General features: G+C 42.0%; 4 protein-coding genes across 4 annotated transcripts in view; 2 read left to right on the plus strand and 2 right to left on the minus strand.

Moving 5' to 3' along the window:
- The window catches only part of LOC6738495 (basic-leucine zipper transcription factor A), a 51,477-nt gene that overhangs the window by 26,959 nt on the left and 5,692 nt on the right, over nucleotides 1-18,826 (plus strand). The window contains exons 5-9 of the mRNA XM_016171679.3: nucleotides 4,745-4,824; nucleotides 6,056-6,200; nucleotides 12,456-12,745; nucleotides 13,129-13,281; nucleotides 14,283-14,567. Coding sequence (XP_016032342.1) covers nucleotides 4,745-4,824; nucleotides 6,056-6,200; nucleotides 12,456-12,745; nucleotides 13,129-13,281; nucleotides 14,283-14,567 — 953 coding nt within the window. The remainder of the gene's footprint in view (nucleotides 1-4,744; nucleotides 4,825-6,055; nucleotides 6,201-12,455; nucleotides 12,746-13,128; nucleotides 13,282-14,282; nucleotides 14,568-18,826) is intronic.
- Nucleotides 1,990-2,901, minus strand: LOC6738496. The gene is made up of 2 exons (XM_002085266.4): nucleotides 2,356-2,901; nucleotides 1,990-2,302 (listed from the first exon to the last, which is right to left on the minus strand). The coding sequence occupies exons 1-2, from the start codon at nucleotides 2,788-2,790 to the stop codon at nucleotides 2,129-2,131; spliced, it is 609 nt and encodes a 202-aa protein (XP_002085302.1). The 5' UTR covers nucleotides 2,791-2,901; the 3' UTR covers nucleotides 1,990-2,128.
- Nucleotides 6,842-12,213, minus strand: LOC6738497 (phospholipid-transporting ATPase ABCA3). The gene is made up of 2 exons (XM_016169325.3): nucleotides 7,058-12,213; nucleotides 6,842-7,003 (listed from the first exon to the last, which is right to left on the minus strand). The coding sequence occupies exons 1-2, from the start codon at nucleotides 12,199-12,201 to the stop codon at nucleotides 6,985-6,987; spliced, it is 5,163 nt and encodes a 1,720-aa protein (XP_016032344.1). The 5' UTR covers nucleotides 12,202-12,213; the 3' UTR covers nucleotides 6,842-6,984.
- Nucleotides 15,882-18,087, plus strand: LOC27207409 (spermine oxidase). The gene has a single exon (XM_016183099.3). It carries the CDS (start codon nucleotides 16,380-16,382, stop codon nucleotides 17,838-17,840), a length of 1,461 nt encoding a protein of 486 aa, XP_016032345.1. The 5' UTR covers nucleotides 15,882-16,379; the 3' UTR covers nucleotides 17,841-18,087.

The raw sequence follows: 18,826 nt of genomic DNA on the forward strand, positions 1-18,826 counted from the left end.
GGGCGTTACAACAAATTCAAGCCATATCGTGCTGCCGAAATAGCTGCATATACACTTGTATATGTATTATACTGGACCTTTATTCCCACCGCGCCCCCCGCTGGAGTCAAAAGTTTTGAGTTAAATGCCAATACAGTTTGTGTATGGCCGGCTCCAAAATAAAAGTTCTCCGACCAAGCTGAGCTGAGCTCCGGGCTCCCTGGCACGTAGTCCACCGACCAGTTGTGCCCCGGGTCCATATCAATGGCCCACACGATTGGCTGGCTTGAACACATTGAAAGAAATCACAGGAAACGAATATGCTGTAATCCTTTAAAGAATGTTTGTAGCATATTTCTTATTTCAGACTAAATCAAATATCGACGGAGCATAGTAGTAAAATATAATTGATAAATAATAAAAACCAGAATCCTTTATCTCAAGGATTGTACAGATTTGCTTAGAGCTTAAGCATTATTTTTTTGTAATCTGTATGTCCAAAAGCTTTGGTTTTGTGGTGATAAACTACAATTTTAGCGACTTTTTCGTCTGTGCAGACAACAATTGCTCAGATGCATTGTCCACTCAATGCGGAACAAGTTTATTTAAACTCAAGACTTTGCCCTTTACTCGCATCTTTTTTCCGGCTAAAATCGGAAAGTTATCGGAACACGAAAAATTTAGAGACGCTGCGAACTTTGCCAAACATATTTGCGAATACGTGAAGCAATGAAGAGTCCTGGCAAACAAGTCAGGAACCAAAAAGTTCACTTCGAATGAGCTGCAAGGATATCGTTTGCAGACGCTTCCACAGTAAGGTCAATTCATATGGAGCTAATGTTTAACAGAGTTCACTACCAGGGGAAACCCACTTTTCATAACTTACTTGAAATCATACAAATTTTGATTCATGGGTGTTAAGTTCTTCTGAGTGTAATGCACTTTAAATATATCTACAACTTAAGTTTCAGCTATTAATAAATTTCTGTTTCGTAAGACTTTAATTAAATTAGCCAATAGTGTTTTGGCAAGCTCTTTTGGGGTCGCTGAACCTTACAGTACTGGCACATACTTTTTATTCACTTCGGAAATCCCTGCCAAGTGTGTTCAAACATACCCTCGGGCCATTGGCAATCTTTAGTGCAGATTTTAGTTTTTGAAGTAGAATTGGGCACAGTTTTCAGCTCTCAATCACAACATGTCCCAAGCAAACACTCGAACGGCAAAAATTGCGCATACGCAGCATGGGCTGCAGACTGAAGCGTTCTTTTCGAACTTTTGTTCGGACTGCCTTTGCCGTCGTAGCCTTTCCATGATCCGCTCCGGGGCCAATGTCGGATGGCACTCAAAACTTGTCGCACACGCTCGAGTGTTGTAAATCTTTGCACAAAATGAAACTTTATTTGGTCATGGTCATCAACGACTTAAGTAAATCTAAAACTCTAAGTAAAACAAACACTGCACACAGCCAAAGATGGAACGAGTCCGAAGGCAGAGCCTCGCAGAGGCCGCATAAAACAAATAAACTGCGCACACGTGACCCCAAACAGGGCGCAGGCGGTGGGCGGGGCCGGTGCTGATGACCCCAACAAAGGAAGACGGGGTCGCAAAAAATGTGTCAAGCCATCAGAAAGGGTAGACAACCAGAGGCTAAGAGTTCATTTCGCACGGCAAGACATCGAGCTTAAGCATGCAATAGTCGGTGTACATATGTACTATGTTTATAGATGGGGGGGTGCACTTTGCCAACTAAATAAAAGCCCTATATTTTGTCAGAAATCGAAAGAGAAAAGCACTGATAAAGAAAGCTCATGCGTCATGTGATAAGGGATATCTGTAAAATAATATATTTCTCTTGAGCAGATACTATTATCCTGTCATTGTAAGTAATTTATACGGAATATAACATATGCCTAATAGAGTCAATAAAAGTGAAAATAGCTTAAGATTAAAGCTTATAATTAATTTAAAAACTTATTTTTGGTCTTATTTGGAATATTTATATATCCAAGTATAGAGTCGCTTCCTTCATTTCGTTAACATGTTATTTATTGCTTATTTTATATTAAAAAAAGGGAAAAACACTTAGTAACTCGTATTAATAAAAAGCAATCCATTGTGGCAAATAAAAGGTACTGTTATAGATCAGTTATTCGATTTTAAAAAAATCCCCTTCTATCTCAAAGCAAATTCCATTTGGTCGCGTAACATTATTCTCATCAATTGCTACCAAATTGAACACCATTCGATTTCTTCCAGAAGGAAGCGTCAAACCCAATCCAAAATGCATCTGTAAGGTATATGGTTCCATGAAGTAAACAGTCTGTAAATAAAAACATGTAAGAATAGCTTTGAATAGCATTGAACCGCACATACTCCTTTATAGTTTAGACATTTTTGTCGAGCCTCGTCCCTGTTTATAATATGTTTTGGAAAAATATTGTACCAATATTGATTGGGATCCAAAAATGTTTTGCAAAAATCTCTGGACACCATATTTAGTACCGTCGGTTGCCAAGTACCACGGTCCATATGAACGACATTTAATCGACCCTCAATGCGATCCGTTGGTTGTATATCCCACGAGGAGGTTAGGTATCCGTCGACGTGAACTCCTTCTGGCCCCATTTCAAAGTTAATGGTTGAAACATCAAACAGCCCGCTTATATTCGCATATCCAGGTGGCATATCAAAACATTCCGAAAACACTGATTCGTCATCCAAAACATACTCGAAGTGACCTCCAATCGAAAGCTGTGCAGCGGCAAGAAAAATTAATATTTGACACAGCACCGAAAATTGAACAGCCATTTCACACTTTTTTCGAAATGATAAAACGTCTATTTGATGAAGCTTATATACCCAAACTCGTTACTCGTAAAAGGGAAGGGTATGTTGTGCTGTGAAAAAGAATCTAATAAGTTGATTGGGAATAAACATATTAAAAACATACTGATATATTTTTAATCCTTACAAATGCAAAACAAATATTTAGATAAATTATTTATTTTGTGTTTTAAAATTACCAACAGCCTTCAAAATAGTTAAAACAAATATAAGCATTTTTCCATTTCGGGTACAAAAGTACTGGGCATTTTATTGTCGTGACGACGATAACTCTAATATTAGTTTTATATTATCAAGATTTTCCTGTATAGATTGTTTTACATGATTGTGTAAAGTTGATCTTGATAATAACTGATGAAAACTGCAGTTGTAAATTGGTGGAAAAGATTTATGATAAAAAAAATATGTTTAACCTAATATTGAAAATCAGATAATCGAATAAAGAAGGAAGGTTTTTGAAAACCGTTATTTGATATATTGATTTAGATAAATAGGAGAGATAAATCACCTAAATACAATGAGCAAAAAAAAACAATAAAATCTACACCGAAATCTTGTCAAATATCCTTCTGCAGCTGTGTCTCAGCCTGCCCTGATTTGCCAAGGATAAGGTATCCTTGCAGAAATTTCACCCAGACAAAGCACCCACACAGATGCCTATTCAGAAATATCCTTGCCACAAGGGTTGCATGTGTATGCCGCGTACGAGGAAAACACATTAAGATGATTGCACTCCGGAAAATGACGCGATATTGCAGGAGTGAAGGGCGCATCACACGTAGATACTTCCGGCATTGTCCGACCCTCGCTTCGAACTTTTCAATAAGAAACGTAGATTGCTAATGTCATAAAGATGCGACAACGTGGCCATATTCATTACAATCAGCTAGCAATGCCAATTTTCGCATTAACCATTGATGCCAAATGAATGATGATGCCCAAGGAGGCGGGCGGCCACGTCTGCCTCGTCCTTTCTCAGAAGTCACGTCGCCAGTGAAATCAATTCAAAGTGGAAAAGTACAGGGCACGTACCCGATCCCCTTGCACACAAAAACACAATTGGGTGGCTCCTCTTTCGCTCGCTGCCCCCACAATCGCTATCTATGGGCCAAATTCAGCACCACTGTGCGATTGCAAATGGTCCGCCACAAGCCCGAGTAATTGTGATTGGCGGCAACACATACGAGTTTTTGGCCAGGCCAAAACAAGAACCTGCTCAAGGGCAGACACAGGAGCAGTGTCTGTGAAAGAGCACTGCAAAAAATTTACCCAAAGTCCTTAAAACAATTAATTTGGTTTTAATAAAAGGTATTAATATATTTACACTTTATGAATGATGGGATTGGCTAACGTCCATTATTATCAAAAATTAAAAATCAACCCACTTTTTTTTCTGTGTAGAACAAAGAATGAGGCAAAAACAAACTTTAGCGGGCTAATGGGATGCCATAAAGCAGCGGCATTTGTCAATATCAATTTTGATGAGACACGAAGGCAAACGGTGGAATGGTAGCAGGTCTATTGTTTGCGCTGCAAATATGCGATTCTGGCGAAATTTGTAACAAACAGCACTGACATTAATTGGGTTCCCATTCATTGGAATTACACATACGACATGTATTACGCATTTGATGACATAAATTAGCAGTGAAATGAAGGCAAACTGAAATGAAATGAAATGAATTGTATAATAAACAAGTCAGAGGCACTGATTACCTAAGAAATGTTTGAACCGCGCACTCTGACTTTAAAGATAAAAGCTCTTTCAATTCACTTTGTCTTGTAGAATTTCCCATTTTCATACTCATTTGAATCTTCTATTTTCTATTTTTTTCCATCTACATTTGCTGGTGACAACGATGGCATCCAACGCAACATCTGGATGCGCACATGGTCTTCGCTTCGGATTCGCCTGCAGCCAATTGCAGTGTGGGCAACACAACATTCGCACATGGAGTCACATTCAAATTGGATTGTAAAACCCAATGCGTTTGCGAGGTGAGTCGCGGGTACCAAAACGCAGGTCGCAGGTCGCAGCCGTTGGCCAAATGCTTGGGGCCATCCGCACAAAAGTTCGCCACAAACCACAGACATCCAGAGATACGTACTACGTATACATAGATACAGATACAGATATTGGGACACAGAAGGCATTCCGGCCAAAAGCCAAATGCAGTTTCGTTAAACGCTAGTCGTTGCCATCGCTGTTGTTTAACCCTTGCTTAGTCTGGCTCCTAGCGCTTTTTAGTTCCAGCCTTCATTTTGACCTTTTTTTTTTCTCATTTTTGGTGGGATTAGAGGCGGCACTTGCAGCAGCTAAAACCAAATGGCTCTGCTGGGTTGCGATTTTAATTAAAATTTAAATATAGTGTGAAATGCCCGGAACTACAATTGCGAAATAGCACAGTAGAATTTGATAGAGACTATAATGGGGGAAAACTATATATCGCTAATGAGATTAAAAGAACGCTTAGCAGGCATTATCAAACTTAGATTAGGGAGGGGAAGTAAGGCTATTTAGTTGGATATAAATACTTAATACCTTTTAGCTAATATCATATATTAAATTAAATTATGTTTTTAACGTTTCAAAATTTTGAAAATGGTCAAACAATTTGCTGTAAAATATATGTAAAATATAAAATATAACATAGATGGAGCTATAGGTTTGGCTAAGATGAATCCTTGCATATAAAACTACGATTAAAGTTCACTGTAGCTGTAGCCCCAAATCCTTGACATTGCTTTATGGCCACAGAGAAGTTTTTTAACTGCTCCTACGTTCCTGGGCATCCATGTCTGGTTTGGCTTTTGCACCTTATTTCCAGCTGCGCTGGTAGTTTATCATGTGGCATAATACAAACACGAGCATTTGCAATTTATGCAATGCAATTTCGTGACAATGCGAAGGACTCGGAATGGGTATAAAAAAGTATCATCGGGCTGTGCGACCGCTTAGAGACGAAAAGTGGATTACAAACAAAGCTGCGAGGGTCTGCACGAAATGTTAATTTTGCCATATACCAAAGCACACATAAGGAAACAAACACCAAGCAAAAGTTCGTGGCCAAGTCGAGGACCCTGCCAACTTTCGGTCGTCCTTGTGCGATTGGGCCAATATTTTCTTTACATTATGACTTTATTTTCGGCTGCCCGGCCAAAGCTAAATAAACAACCCAACAGCAGCAACAATGGGCCACATTTAATGTATTTTAATGTGGCATTGCAGAATGGCCGCCACGCCTGCTCCACGCTCTGCCCCAACGAGCAGCTCCCGGCGCCGGAGGACACGATTTCCTGCCGATCGCCGCGCCTCGTCGAAGTTCCCGGCCACTGTTGCAAGATGTGGCTCTGTGAGAATCCAACAGCTGATGGTAAGTTGTCCTGTGCACTTGGAGAAAACTTAAGAAAGTAAAAGTTCAATAATTTATTTTAATGTTTGATTTTACAAAAATATTATGTATTTAAGATAATTTAAATCTATTCATGCTGATTAGCTGAATAACATTACAGCTTACGAAAAATGTGCAAGTATATTGCTCTCAGTGCATCCTTATTTCCACTGCCATGGCCTTGTTATTGTTTTATAAGTGTGTTTATGGCTGTGGCCATCCCATTGTGTCCACTTCGTGCCCCACCCACCGCCCACTGGCCTGAGTTAATGGCGCTCAGGGGCGTGTCGTGCTGTGTCCGATGCGCAACTTAATGCTTTTTAAGCGCCCGGGAACCCACATCCTACCCAAAAACCGAGTGGAGAATGCAGCGCATATTTATGAAGATGAATTATTCCATCACGAGACTGGAGGCCACGAGCAGGAGTAAATGCTGGAGCAGAAGCGTAATTACTTACACAGGGATTAAGTGTTAATTAAACGCGCAGAATGCAATAAATAAACAAGATATTAAGCGCTCCTGCCAGCAGCTGCAAGGAATAGCCTGTGGCGAATTAACTGGGAATTCGAGCATTTGAGACATCTTGTGAGGGGTTGGCAGGACCTGAGGAGTCGGTCCTGGTCGGCAATTAGTACACATGGCATTGAGGAATGTTTTCACAGACAGGCAAATGAAGAAGATAGCTTAGGGGCTTCTAATAATCAAAACACGTCCAATTATGAAAAATGTATAAAATGTATTTGAATTTACAACGCAACAAATTATTTAGCAACACCAACGTTTCCTGAAATAAGATACATTTAAAACATAACTGAAATATGTATTTATACGCACCCACCGTTTAGTAAAGATATCTGAACTATGTCGTTTTGACGCAAAATCCAAAAAGATTTCCTCCAGCCGTGTTTGCATAATTAGGTAATCTTCAATATTCAGCCTATGTGAGTTAGTTTCAAGGAGTTGAAATATTTTCGACAATGTTTTTGCGTGTGGTATATAGTATGTAATCAGTCCATTATATTCATCTTTGAGTTCTGCGTCAGGAATCTCTTTTAATATAAATCGATTCACCTTTAAAATTCGATCTGTTTGAGAACTTTCCATAACAGAAGCCCTTTGAAGAAACTTAAAGTCAGTTTCTGAAACGGATTTTTTGTCATTTGAGGAAGATGAATCTTCCACAACCCGTTGAAAAGTTTTCTTTTTGTGTTTGACCTTAACTTTAAGGATCAGGCCCTTCGAGTACTGATTCTTTAAGCTTTGCACCGATCCTAAGCACATGAATTCGCCATCGACCATTATGGCCAATCGGCTGCACAGAGCCTCGCACTCATCCATACTGTGCGAGGTCAGAACAATGGATTTTCCAGCAGTTCGAATCAGGCCTATTATTTGCCATAGTTGTCGTCTTGCGGCAGGATCCATGCCACTGGTGGGCTCATCCAGATATAAGACCGATGGATTTCCAAGTACCGATATGGCGGTGCTCAACTTTCGCCTATTTCCACCACTGTAATGCTTCGTTTGCTTATCCATGTGCTTGGCGAATCCGAAGGATATGGCCAGTCCCCAACATATGGGCTTTACATGTCGGCGTCGCACTCCTCGCAAAAGACAATAAATATTTAAGGTTTCGCGACCAGTTAAGTCCTCGAACAATGCATCAAACTGGGGACAATAACCGATTTTCCGATAAACCTTATGAGTTGATATATTGATGCCATCTATATAGGCTTCGCCAGAGGTTATTTTCTCATCCCCAGCTAGCATCTTAAAGGTTGAGGTCTTACCAGCTCCATTGATACCCAGAAGTCCGAAACATTCGGCATGGGGCACATGAAACGAAATGGCCTTAACTGCAAGTTTGGTTCTATAGCGTTTGCTTATTTTGTAGACCAAAAGAGGTACATCTTTTCGTCCTGAGTTTATCATTTCTCGGACTACACGTTGTTCCGCTACTACATTATCGTTTTCGACAGACGTTCCTCCTTCAACATGTTTTCGCTTCGAAAAACAATTGGCCAATTTTTCGACAATAAGATTGCATATCTTGGCGTCGTAAATAACTAATAGCAAAAATAATGTAGATCCAAGCATAATCATATATGTGATTTCTGCCAAAACACCAGGCTTTCGCCAGCCATAGTAGCTTGGAATATCACAGCAAATGGGAATATTTCGGCAGCGCAGTTGTTTTGGTAACTGTCTGATGCCACTCATACTGCAGCCGCGTCGAATATTATATCCTATGTGGATGCTGTGAGTGGAGCTGGCCAAGCTGTAGTGTGGAGATAATCGAAAGTACCAGGCTAGTTGTTCGGCCACATGCTTCAGCTGAAAGGCCTCAAAATTCAGGGTCATGAACATCAAAAAGAGCCCAGTTCCCATTAAGACATTAATAATGGATATGCGAGTAAACCCTGTGGCCGCATCGGAGAAGCATCCTGATGCAGCATAACTTAGCATAATACCCGGAAATCCAAATACCAGCAGCATATAGAAGTACCGACTTAGATCTAGTGGTGTTATGTAGCCAATCTCCTTGAATGCGGCAATGGTGAGTATGGAAGATAACGCCGAGAGAACAAATACTAGGTAATCCCAAACAATGTGACTTGTCCAGTAGGCACACACATCAACTCCACTCAAGAATTGCAAGAGTTTGGCTCGAGTTTCTCGTTCTCTTATGATGGGAATCGCATAGAAGGCTGTGATGAAGCACATGGTTAGGGATAAATTTATAGATATCTCAGCGCCCAACACTTGTCCCTTATTCAGTCTCAAAGTTCTTGTATCATCGCTATATGGCAAAGGCTCATTAGTTACGTAAGTAGAAGCATCCTGGCCGAGCAATTTAATAGCCAGGGCGTTGTGCAATAAATTGAGCGTCAAAGGAGCCGTGTGCAGGGGCTTGTTGTTTAGCCACACGGTTAAATTTTTATCCGATACAGTGAGTCCTGCTAGGAAATGGAAATCAATACGCCGACTTTGATTTACGTTATGACTTAGTATGTAGTCCTCAAACTTCAGATCGCCAGTGTTTAGCAACGTGCACCTTCTGCCGTAGTGCTCCAAGTGTTTTGAGTAAGCATCGGCCAAGGACGAAGATTTATCAGTTGTATTATCCTCCAGTACAACATAGGCGGAACCATACTGATTGATAGATATGGGCATAGCAGGTAGTTCGTAGTAAATCCTACCACCTCGTGAGTTCAGAATTGTCAGAGCCATGACTGCTATGGGCAGGATCAGCTGAATACCCAGCAGCCAGTAATTCCTAGTGGTGGTATAGAACTTTTTAAGAAAGAGAGCCTGCCAAAACATAAAACAACGGCGGAAACGTCTGTTCTCTCTCGTTTTGCTATCAAAAACTAGTTCTTTGAAATCAGTACTTCCGTCTGCCGGAGGCACTTCTGCTCCACCTTGAACCCTTTTATCGGTATTGACTGCCATAAAAACATCTTCCAAAGTGGCTCCGCTCAAGCCGTAACCCACCAGCTGCAGTTGGGCACACTTATCATCCAAGTCCTGTAGTAATTCTGCAAACTTCTTTGAGTACTCGTTGGGCAGGCGATAGGTTAGCTCAGTGCCCAACACGCGCTCCGGTTTAATGGGAGGAACGTACTTTCGTATCAACTGGGTTACGGCTCCAACATCACAGCCACTCTGCATTATACATACCAATAGGTAACCAGTGCCAAATCTCTTCTTCAAATAAAAGGAGGTGCCGTGGCACTGGAGTTTCCCTTCAGATAGGATAGCTATGCGATCGCCCAGGACATCAGCTTCATCCATATAGTGAGTGGTTAACAGTATGGTGCGTCCGTCTTTTTCGCTTTGCAATAGATCCCAAAGACTCCTGCGACCGGCTGCATCGATTCCAGAACTGGGCTCATCACATAGAACCACCTTGGCATTTCCACATAGAGCACAACATAGGGACAACTTACGCTGCATGCCACCAGATAGCTTTTTGGCAGCCACATATGATTTATCCTGCAATTTCAGCATGGTCACATACTTACCCACCTCATTTTCCACAGCCTTGGCACCTCGAATTCCTTTCAGCTTACTAAAGAATATAATATGATCCCGTACGCTCATTTCTTTAAAGAGTATATTATTCTGAGGGCAAATTCCTAAAGATTCACGAGCTTTTGCCAGATGGGTTCGTATATCATACCCGTTTACTATGGCCGTTCCACTTGTGGGCTTAACTATACCAGTTATCATATTGATCGTTGTGGTTTTACCAGCACCATTGTGGCCGAGTAACACGGTTATTTCGTTACGATACATCTTTAAACTTATACCCTTGACCGCTTTTAGTTCGCCATAGGTTTTTTGCAGGTTAACCAAATGAATTCCCACCTCCCTTGGACGTCGACAGCTCCTTGCCTTTGCGGATCCATGTAGGATGGTTTGGAAACTGGGAACAATATTCAAACTTGGCACGTATTGTCGCCAATAGTTTTTGTGGCACAAGAAGTTCCACCTGCGGGGTACACCGTATTCTCTAGGGAACACCTGCTCCACATACAGGCAAATAGATAAGAATATTATTGATCCCAAACTCATTGTCATGATTATATAAAACAGCGTAAGACTATCATCTGTTGAGACGGGGTGAAACATATTCGTCCAAGTGATTCCCTCTCCGGTTCCTTCCCACATTACTATGACGTGGATGCCAAATCCCAAGGCCGAGTTCGAAAATATCAGCGATATGAGCAGCTTACTCATGAGGCTAAGACGTTCGTAATAATAGTAGCCAAAAGAATAGGGTATATAGGTGAGAAACCAGAAAATGGCAGCCACTGCCGAGGCTGTAGTGGCTTTTGAAAATAAAACGGCTAGCATAAAGCATAGACATACGCTAGTAACAACATAGGTGTGTAGAAATAATAGAACCGGAACCCAGCTGGAAAATGGAAGTACGGCTACGGAAGCGTAAAACTTCACCATTATCAGGCTCATGATAAGAAATACCACCAGCATGAGCATTATGTAACTCTTGACGAACCACGCTACCCAATGAAGCCAGTTGTGAACTCCGATCAATTTCATTATCTCCTTGAGCTGAAGTTCCTTTTCGCTGGTCACATACTTGGTCACAGTCGAGGCGGGATAGATGAAGCTCAGCAGGATTACGAAGGGCAATAGTTGACGCAGGCCACTCAGCAATTGGTCATAGGTATAGGCCCTATAGGGAAAGCGCTGAAGGTGTATGGCTGGCATAGCATTATCCGTAACTCCCGATGCCAATGCCAGCCAGGACATGGTTAGGGCATGCTGGACTGGCAGAAAGCCCTCCCTTATATATCCGACCGGAACTCCTCCATCGTTCTCCAATCTATTACGGGATCCACTTGTGTCGTAGGACAGAAATAAACGGGAAGTACGCCAGGTTTCTATGATTGGGCCTTTCATGGTTCGCAGCTCACTGGGAAATCGCAGCGTGTAATTGAGATTAAGTGGATACCCTGCATCATTGGTTTTCACGTTCTCGCTCTCTTCAAACTGAACTCCTGCCAAGAAGTTGTGCAATATCATATCCTGTTCCATGTGCAGAGCGGTGTCATAGGGTCTAATGCCCAGAAGTCGTAGTCTTATCGCAGTGGCACCCACGATGGCACTATTGATAGGGTTATTTGGAGTATAGCAAATGAAGTTTCGAGGTATATTAACTGATCCATTCTCGTGCAATATCCTATTTCCAAGTGGTACCATCCTCATATAAAGGTTCAGGTCCGATATAGATACGGTTGGGTAGCGGATCTCATCCTTCTTTTCGGGCAAAACAATTATGCGAAGAACTAGAATAAGACAAAGAAACAAAACTGGCAGGACCAGGGCAAATACAATTTGTATTTTTTGGTTCCACTGAAGAATCCAATTCTTCCACATAAGCAGCTTTAGTTTATCCCAATCTCCAACAGCGTATACTTCACTGGTTGAAAATGATTCTCTCTCGGGCTTCATTATGCAGAAGAATTAATTCGCTCAAGGTTTTATTAAATTTTTGATTTTTTGATATAATTTTCTAAGCACTATATATATATATTTGTTAAGAATTTTTCAAATATTTGAAATATATTCAGTGCAAAAATAATAAGGTTTGGTCTTTATTGCACTAAGAATCATGTTTCCTAACTGCGTTTCTGGCGGTGATTAATGAGCACCCCGATCATGAGCTGGCTCATTAGTAATCCTCTCCAACTTCCCACTCGTTGCAGTTTACGCCACCTGCCACAACAGCACCACCAGCGGCAATTGGACGGCCTGCAGCAGGAGCTGCGGCCTTGGCACCGCCACGCGGCACACCACCACCCACGCGGGCTGCCATCAACTGAGCAATTTGCGGCTCTGCGAGAATCGCAGGTGCGACAAGGACGACCACGAGGACAATAAGTGGAGCAAGAGCCGCCCGTTGACGCACAAGCGGAAGGAGCATCGCGCCCACAGCCACTCCCATCAGCATTATCATCACCACAAGGAGCACGAGGAGCCGGCCCACAGGATACGAGTGAGTGTCCTCTTAATGACGAAACACTTTTGCCACTTTGGGGAAATACCCACGAAACGGTTAGAACTGAGGTTTAAGGAAAGTGTATCTTAAAGTGCAGAAACTAGTAAAAGGAATTTCATTGATTTGACGATTTCGGGAAATAAATAGAAAATATGATTTTCTTGATACCTTTGACCGGTATTTCCCAGGACATTTGGTTAAGTTTATATTTAAAGGTTGATTAAATAAAAAAACAATCGATGTTGGACTAGCTTATTGGTTTTCAAAATTCTGAAACAAAATTGAATATATTTATTTGATAGAATATCACGCAGTTTCACTTAAAGCTTTTCAAATAATATCAACCTTTTCCCCATTTTTCCGGCATCTTTCTGTCGCAGAAGGGCCACGAGTGTCGGAGCATCCAGCGCCTAGGTCCTGCCAGGATACGACTGGGCGAGTGCGTCTCCCGAAAGCTGTATCGACCGAAGCTCTGTGGCCGTTGCCATCGCGGGGTCAAGTGCTGTGCCCCGGCGGTATCCACTACGATACAGGTGAGTGGGATGGGCATTCCCCGGGTACATATCCAACACCTGCCAAGTGGCAACTGGGCTAAGAGGGGCTGAGCTTAAAGTCCGACCACCACCTGACGCCTAAGGAGGAGAGATGAAAATCCTCGCGGATTGAGTTTGCTGCATTTCCTTTCCTTTCCATTGCTGCTCTGTTGCAGCTCGCAGAAATTTGCATTTTCCGCATCCTTGCTTGTTTTTCGCCATTTGTCCTTTTCAATTAGATTACCGTTAATTTGAAAGCAATCCCATCGACAGCCAATCGACAATGTTTTGTGAAGCATGTACTGTATTTACTAAAATTGTGATTAAAAAATGAATAAAGAGGAAAATATGCTTATTTTGTTAGCATAAAAAGATAATAGCACAGATTACAACATATTATTTCATTAGTTAATCAAATCAAAATATCTTCACATCCGAAGCCAACCAGGCAAATAATATTTTCCATCAATTTTATTTGACTGCGCATAAGCAAGTCAATCGGAAATATATTATTCAGGCTTTATTATTTAAATATTCTGCTGTTTATATAGCCGCTCACCGCGATTTTTGTACCTTTTACAATATTTGTTTATGCACTTGCCATAATTTGCGGCCGTATATATTTGATAGCCGGGAATTTAATGATAGTTTTTCCTGCCGGTTATACGCAAAAGACCATTGTACAATGCCGTTGCTGTTTTGTTTATTGGCTCTCCTTTCTCGCCTTTCTGCATCCTCTTGCTTTTAATTAAAAGGTAAATGGCATTAAAACGTCAATTTGCAGAGCTGCAACAACAAGAGCCAATGCCGAATGGCAGCAAAATTAAAAGTCAAATGCTACCCAGATGTCAAAATCAATTAAACAACTTTTCACCCGCCCGCATTCTACGAAATGCATTTTTCCCCAAGAAATGGAAATCCTCTCTGCTGAGATTTCGACATCTTCAATCTTTTTACAAAAATTCTCTTTTTCCTTTCTGCACCATTTTTTTGCGCTTCAGGTTGAGTTGCTGTGTCCTTTAAATGCTGTCGATCCAATTAACTACGTACAGCGACGTCAACCGAACAAAAAAAGGCAGATGAAGGAGCCCCAGGATGATGAAGATGATGATGATGATGATGGGGGCGATGATGTGGAGCCTGAGCCGGTGCTGCAAAGTGCACAGTTATGGGACACGGTCGCCTTGGAGCCAATCGATCAGGAATTCCTGCAATCACATCAGATACAAATCGAGAATAAATTCATTGCCGTCGAATGGATACTGAAATGTGAATGCAGCACGAAGGTGAGTAAATGCAGGGGCTGGGTTTTGCTTTTCTGGGCTGTTCTTGTCTTCTTGCCTTCGGTGTTTCTGTGGCAGCAGGCCCATAATCGATGTCATATTACACTGGCCAACCGAATTCGCATGCCATTTGAGGCAATCATTCGGTTGGGTATCTACCTCGACAATCATTTTCATCCTACTTCTTCTTTTTCCCCCGAATTTTCTGTACCAGATGCACGAAAATTGCTTTCACTTGTCATTTTAATCGCATCTTTTGTTCCCTGCTTGCCATAGGAAATACCCTTTAGATTGCAGGGAGTAAGGGAATGATGGGCTCAAAATGGGAACTAAATAGTTTCTTAACATTTTACTTTAGCAATTAGATTTATTTTAAATAAGATTTATTATTCTATAAGAAAACCCAAAGTCATAATGAATATTTAACCAATTAAGTTAGTTTCTTTTTGGGTATCAACCAGTCTGCTCTTGTTTATCGTGTTTATTTAGCTCTTGTTATTTCCCAGTCTATGCACAAATGTGTTTTTGTTTTCCGAAAAAAAAAATTATTGCTGCAATTTTTTTGTTGACTGCTTGGTTGCGAGGGGCTTTCGCATTTCCCGTTCCCGCGGGTAAATGGGCCAAAATGGGCGGTGGCCGTAGGAATGGGGGTTTTTCTGCGCCCAGCTGTCTGTTGTGTTTTCCCATTATTTTGGCGTATTCATCTTGAATGCCTTTGCCTTCGCCGCCCGTATGCGCTGTGCAATTGCAATGATTGGATTTTTATGAATACATTCATCAAAGGACCTCGCTCACTGCGCCACTGACAAACTGAACGATAACATTTTGTTGCATACGTTCAGGCGGTAACTTTAAATCGCTGTGCGGGGGTGTGTGTGCGATTGTTTGTGCGCCTAAGCTGGCGCTTTTGTTTTGCCCTATCTTTGTAAGCTTTGAATGGGTTTTTTTCAAAAAGAAGTCGAGCACAACAGCTATTGATTGACAAAGTAATATTAAGAATATTAGAACGGACTATTTGCCCTCCGAATAACTATTATTCACCAATTTATAGCTTCGTTCGTTAGAGTGAATTTGTTCCAAATAATTAAAAAAATATATGATTTAACTTATAAGACCTTGACAAGGTGAGGCGTAAAGTATAAGATATTTTAAAAAATTGAACTTATGCTGAATCTATATAATTGATGAACAAATAAATTTTAGGATGCAGATATTTACTTGAATGCGGTATTATTTTGTTGTAATATGCTCAAAACCACTAAGTGCAAAATTAAAAAAAAACAGATTTCTATTTCTTGCTAAATCATCATAAATTACAATTAAATATTCAGATTTATTTATAAGCTCGGGTCATAGTTCTTGCATTTGCTGTCAGCTTTATTTGATGCTAATTTCATACACGTGAAATATCGAGAAACGAATGCTATTTTTGCTTGTGAGCAAAATTTAAGAGAGAGCTAGCACTCTCTTTTGATTAAGGTTCTGCGCGCTTTGTTCTCTTTCGCTCCCTTAGCAAACTGATATCAAAATGCTGATATTGCAGCGTATGCTTGCCAATTGCTTTATTCTCGGTTTAATTGCATTGACATAACACCAATTCGCCGGAGCAACAATGAAGGCCCTCTTATCAGTAAATTACGTCTTATCGCCAAGCCCCGTAAATATTCAGAGATAGAGGAAAAGAGGGCAAAAACTAAAAACAGTATATGGGAGAAGCAGGGAAAGTGAAAAATCCCGATTCAGTTGCCAGCCGAACGTCGAAACGTGAGGCACGGTCGGTTGTTATAAGCAATATATATCTGTTTTGCCACCACCATGAGTTCCGCGTCATTGCGTCTGCTTAGTAAAACCAGACAAACCGCTCGCATTGTGATCGTGGGTGCGGGATCCGCTGGAATAGCAGCGGCCACCAGGCTTCTGGATCTCGGTTTCCGGAATGTGCTCCTCCTCGAGGCGGAAGATCGAATCGGCGGTCGCGTCCACACGATTCCCTTTGCCGATAACGTCGTCGACCTGGGCGCCCAGTGGTGCCATGGCGAGAAAGGAAATGTGGTATACGACAAGGTCAAGGACCTGAATCTCCTGGAGGTTACGGAACCGCACTATGAAACCTTTAGATGCGTTCGATCCAACAAAGAAGTCCTACCCGACGACCTAGCAGATCAACTGAAAACTGTTGCTGATATGTCAATACCAGACCGGCAGGCAGAGCTCCTGGACTTCGAGGGCTCGTTGGGAGACTACATCAATATGAAGTACTGGAAGGAGCTGGCCAAGCTACCGCCCATAGATCGTACCATCGCGGAGGAGTTCCTGGAGGTGTTTCACAAATTCGAAGCATCCGTGGAGGCAGCGGATCACCTGTTCGAAGTATCCGGAAAGGGTCACTTGGAGTACTGGCTATGCGAGGGCGAGCTGCTCCTCAATTGGAAGGACAAGGGATATAAGAGATTCCTCAAACTACTCATGAAAGCGCGAGAGGATCAGTCCGAAGATCTCGGTATCCTCAAGGGACATGTGCGGCTGAACAGACGGATTGCTGAGATTAACTGGGAAGGAGCTGATGAGCTTACCGTGCGTTGCTGGAATGGCGAGGTAATCACAGCGGATCATGTCATTTGCACTGTTTCCCTGGGAGTTCTGAAGGAGCAGCATCCGAAACTTTTTGTTCCCGCCCTGCCAGCTGCCAAAGTGAGAGCCATCGACGGTCTCAAGCTGGGCACCGTGGACAAGTTCTTCCTGGAGTTTGAGAATCCTCCGCTGCCAGGCGATTGGCCTGGCTTCAATTGTCTTTGGCTGAAGGAGGACCTGGAGGAGCTGCGGGCTTCGGAACTCTTTTGGCTGGAGAGTGTGTTCGGCTTTTATCCAGTCTCCAGGCAGCCACGCATCCTGCAGGGCTGGATCATTGGCCCACATGCCCGGCACATGGAAACGCTCACCGAGGAGAAGGTCCTAGAGGGTCTGTTGTGGCTCTTCCGCAAGTTCCTGCCCTTTGAAACTGCCCATCCAGTGCGAATGCTGCGCACTCAGTGGCATGCGAATCCCAACTTCCGAGGCAGCTACACCTTCCGCTCCACCTACACGGATGCGCTGCGCACCGGTGCCTGGGATCTGGAAGCTCCGCTCCAGGATGTGTGCGGCAGGCCACGCCTCCAGTTCGCCGGAGAATCCACACACAAGCACTTCTACTCCACGGTCCATGGAGCCGTTGAAACGGGATGGCGCGAGGCAGAACGATTGCACCTCTACTACCAGGCGCGAACATCTCAGCTATGAGCTCACACCAGGTCATTCCGGATGTATGTTCTCCGAAGCTGTGAAATCAAGATTGGCCACAGGCAATGGAGCGTAGATACTCAATATTTGTCTAGGCACAATTTATTATTGTGTTTCGCTCAGCCGTGGCGAGGAAAATATTTGTGTGCCTCCTAGGAGGCACTGAAGAATTTTTCACAGTACAGAATTTTATTAGTGCATTACTATGTATAAAAAAGTGCGTAAATAAAATATAAATAAGGTTTTATTATTTTTTTTAATGATTTTTCTTAGAAAGACTCGTTGAGTCTTTGTAAGATAGTAAATGCAGGAAATGTAAGAGGCATTTAGTCAAGTCAAATATCTAATCGTTTAATGGCTATATTTTTGGCACGTTAAGGGGGTTCTAAAGTGAAATTGTCGGACTATACCTTATCAATACTTGGTAACTATTTTATAACTACAATTAAGACTTCTATTTATGGCAAGATTAGATATACGCTTTACATCTCACGTGTGGTTGAGAAAGGCGTTTAGTTTTATTAGCCTAACAACAATGACTGTACTCAGAAAACGACAAGAGAATTTATAAATAAAATTTTTAGGTAAAGCAATACTTCACTGTGCACTTCAATATTTTTACTGTTGAAATTGAAATACAATGCTCTCCATGCTCGTAAATTAATTTACTGGGTTTCCACACTTTATTTGTATTATTAGACAAATTTTAAAGGCTGAGCCCAAACACAGATATCTGCTTTTCCCGTCGAGTCATAAAAACTATAAACCGGTTTCTTAAATTTCAGGCCATTCAGTTGGTAAGGAAATTCAAACGCATTCTAAAAAAGCCGAAATAAAAGCCAAACATGTTGACCAACTCATTTGCAGCGAACAGCAAACAGCATTGTAATTGCGCCTGTTTTTCGGAACATTTACAAACACTCGATTCAAAATAGGGTGTGTGTGGGCGGTGGGTAGTGTGCAGGGGGCTGGGGGGGCGTGGCCAC

This window comes from Drosophila simulans, chromosome 3L (genome assembly GCF_016746395.2).
Source record: "Drosophila simulans strain w501 chromosome 3L, Prin_Dsim_3.1, whole genome shotgun sequence".
Classification (NCBI taxonomy): Eukaryota; Metazoa; Arthropoda; class Insecta; order Diptera; family Drosophilidae; genus Drosophila; species Drosophila simulans.

Excerpts from the sequence above, each read along its gene's own strand:
- LOC6738496 (XM_002085266.4), bottom strand. The coding sequence starts at position 2,790 with ATGGCTGTTCAATTTTCGGTGCTGTGTCAAATATTAATTTTTCTTGCC. Across the intron at positions 2,303-2,355 it reads AATGTCTAAACTATAAAGGA|ACTGTTTACTTCATGGAACC; the intron begins GTATGTGCGGTT and ends TTTTATTTACAG.
- LOC27207409 (XM_016183099.3), top strand. The coding sequence starts at position 16,380 with ATGAGTTCCGCGTCATTGCGTCTGCTTAGTAAAACCAGACAAACCGCT.
- LOC6738497 (XM_016169325.3), bottom strand. The coding sequence starts at position 12,201 with ATGAAGCCCGAGAGAGAATCATTTTCAACCAGTGAAGTATACGCTGTT.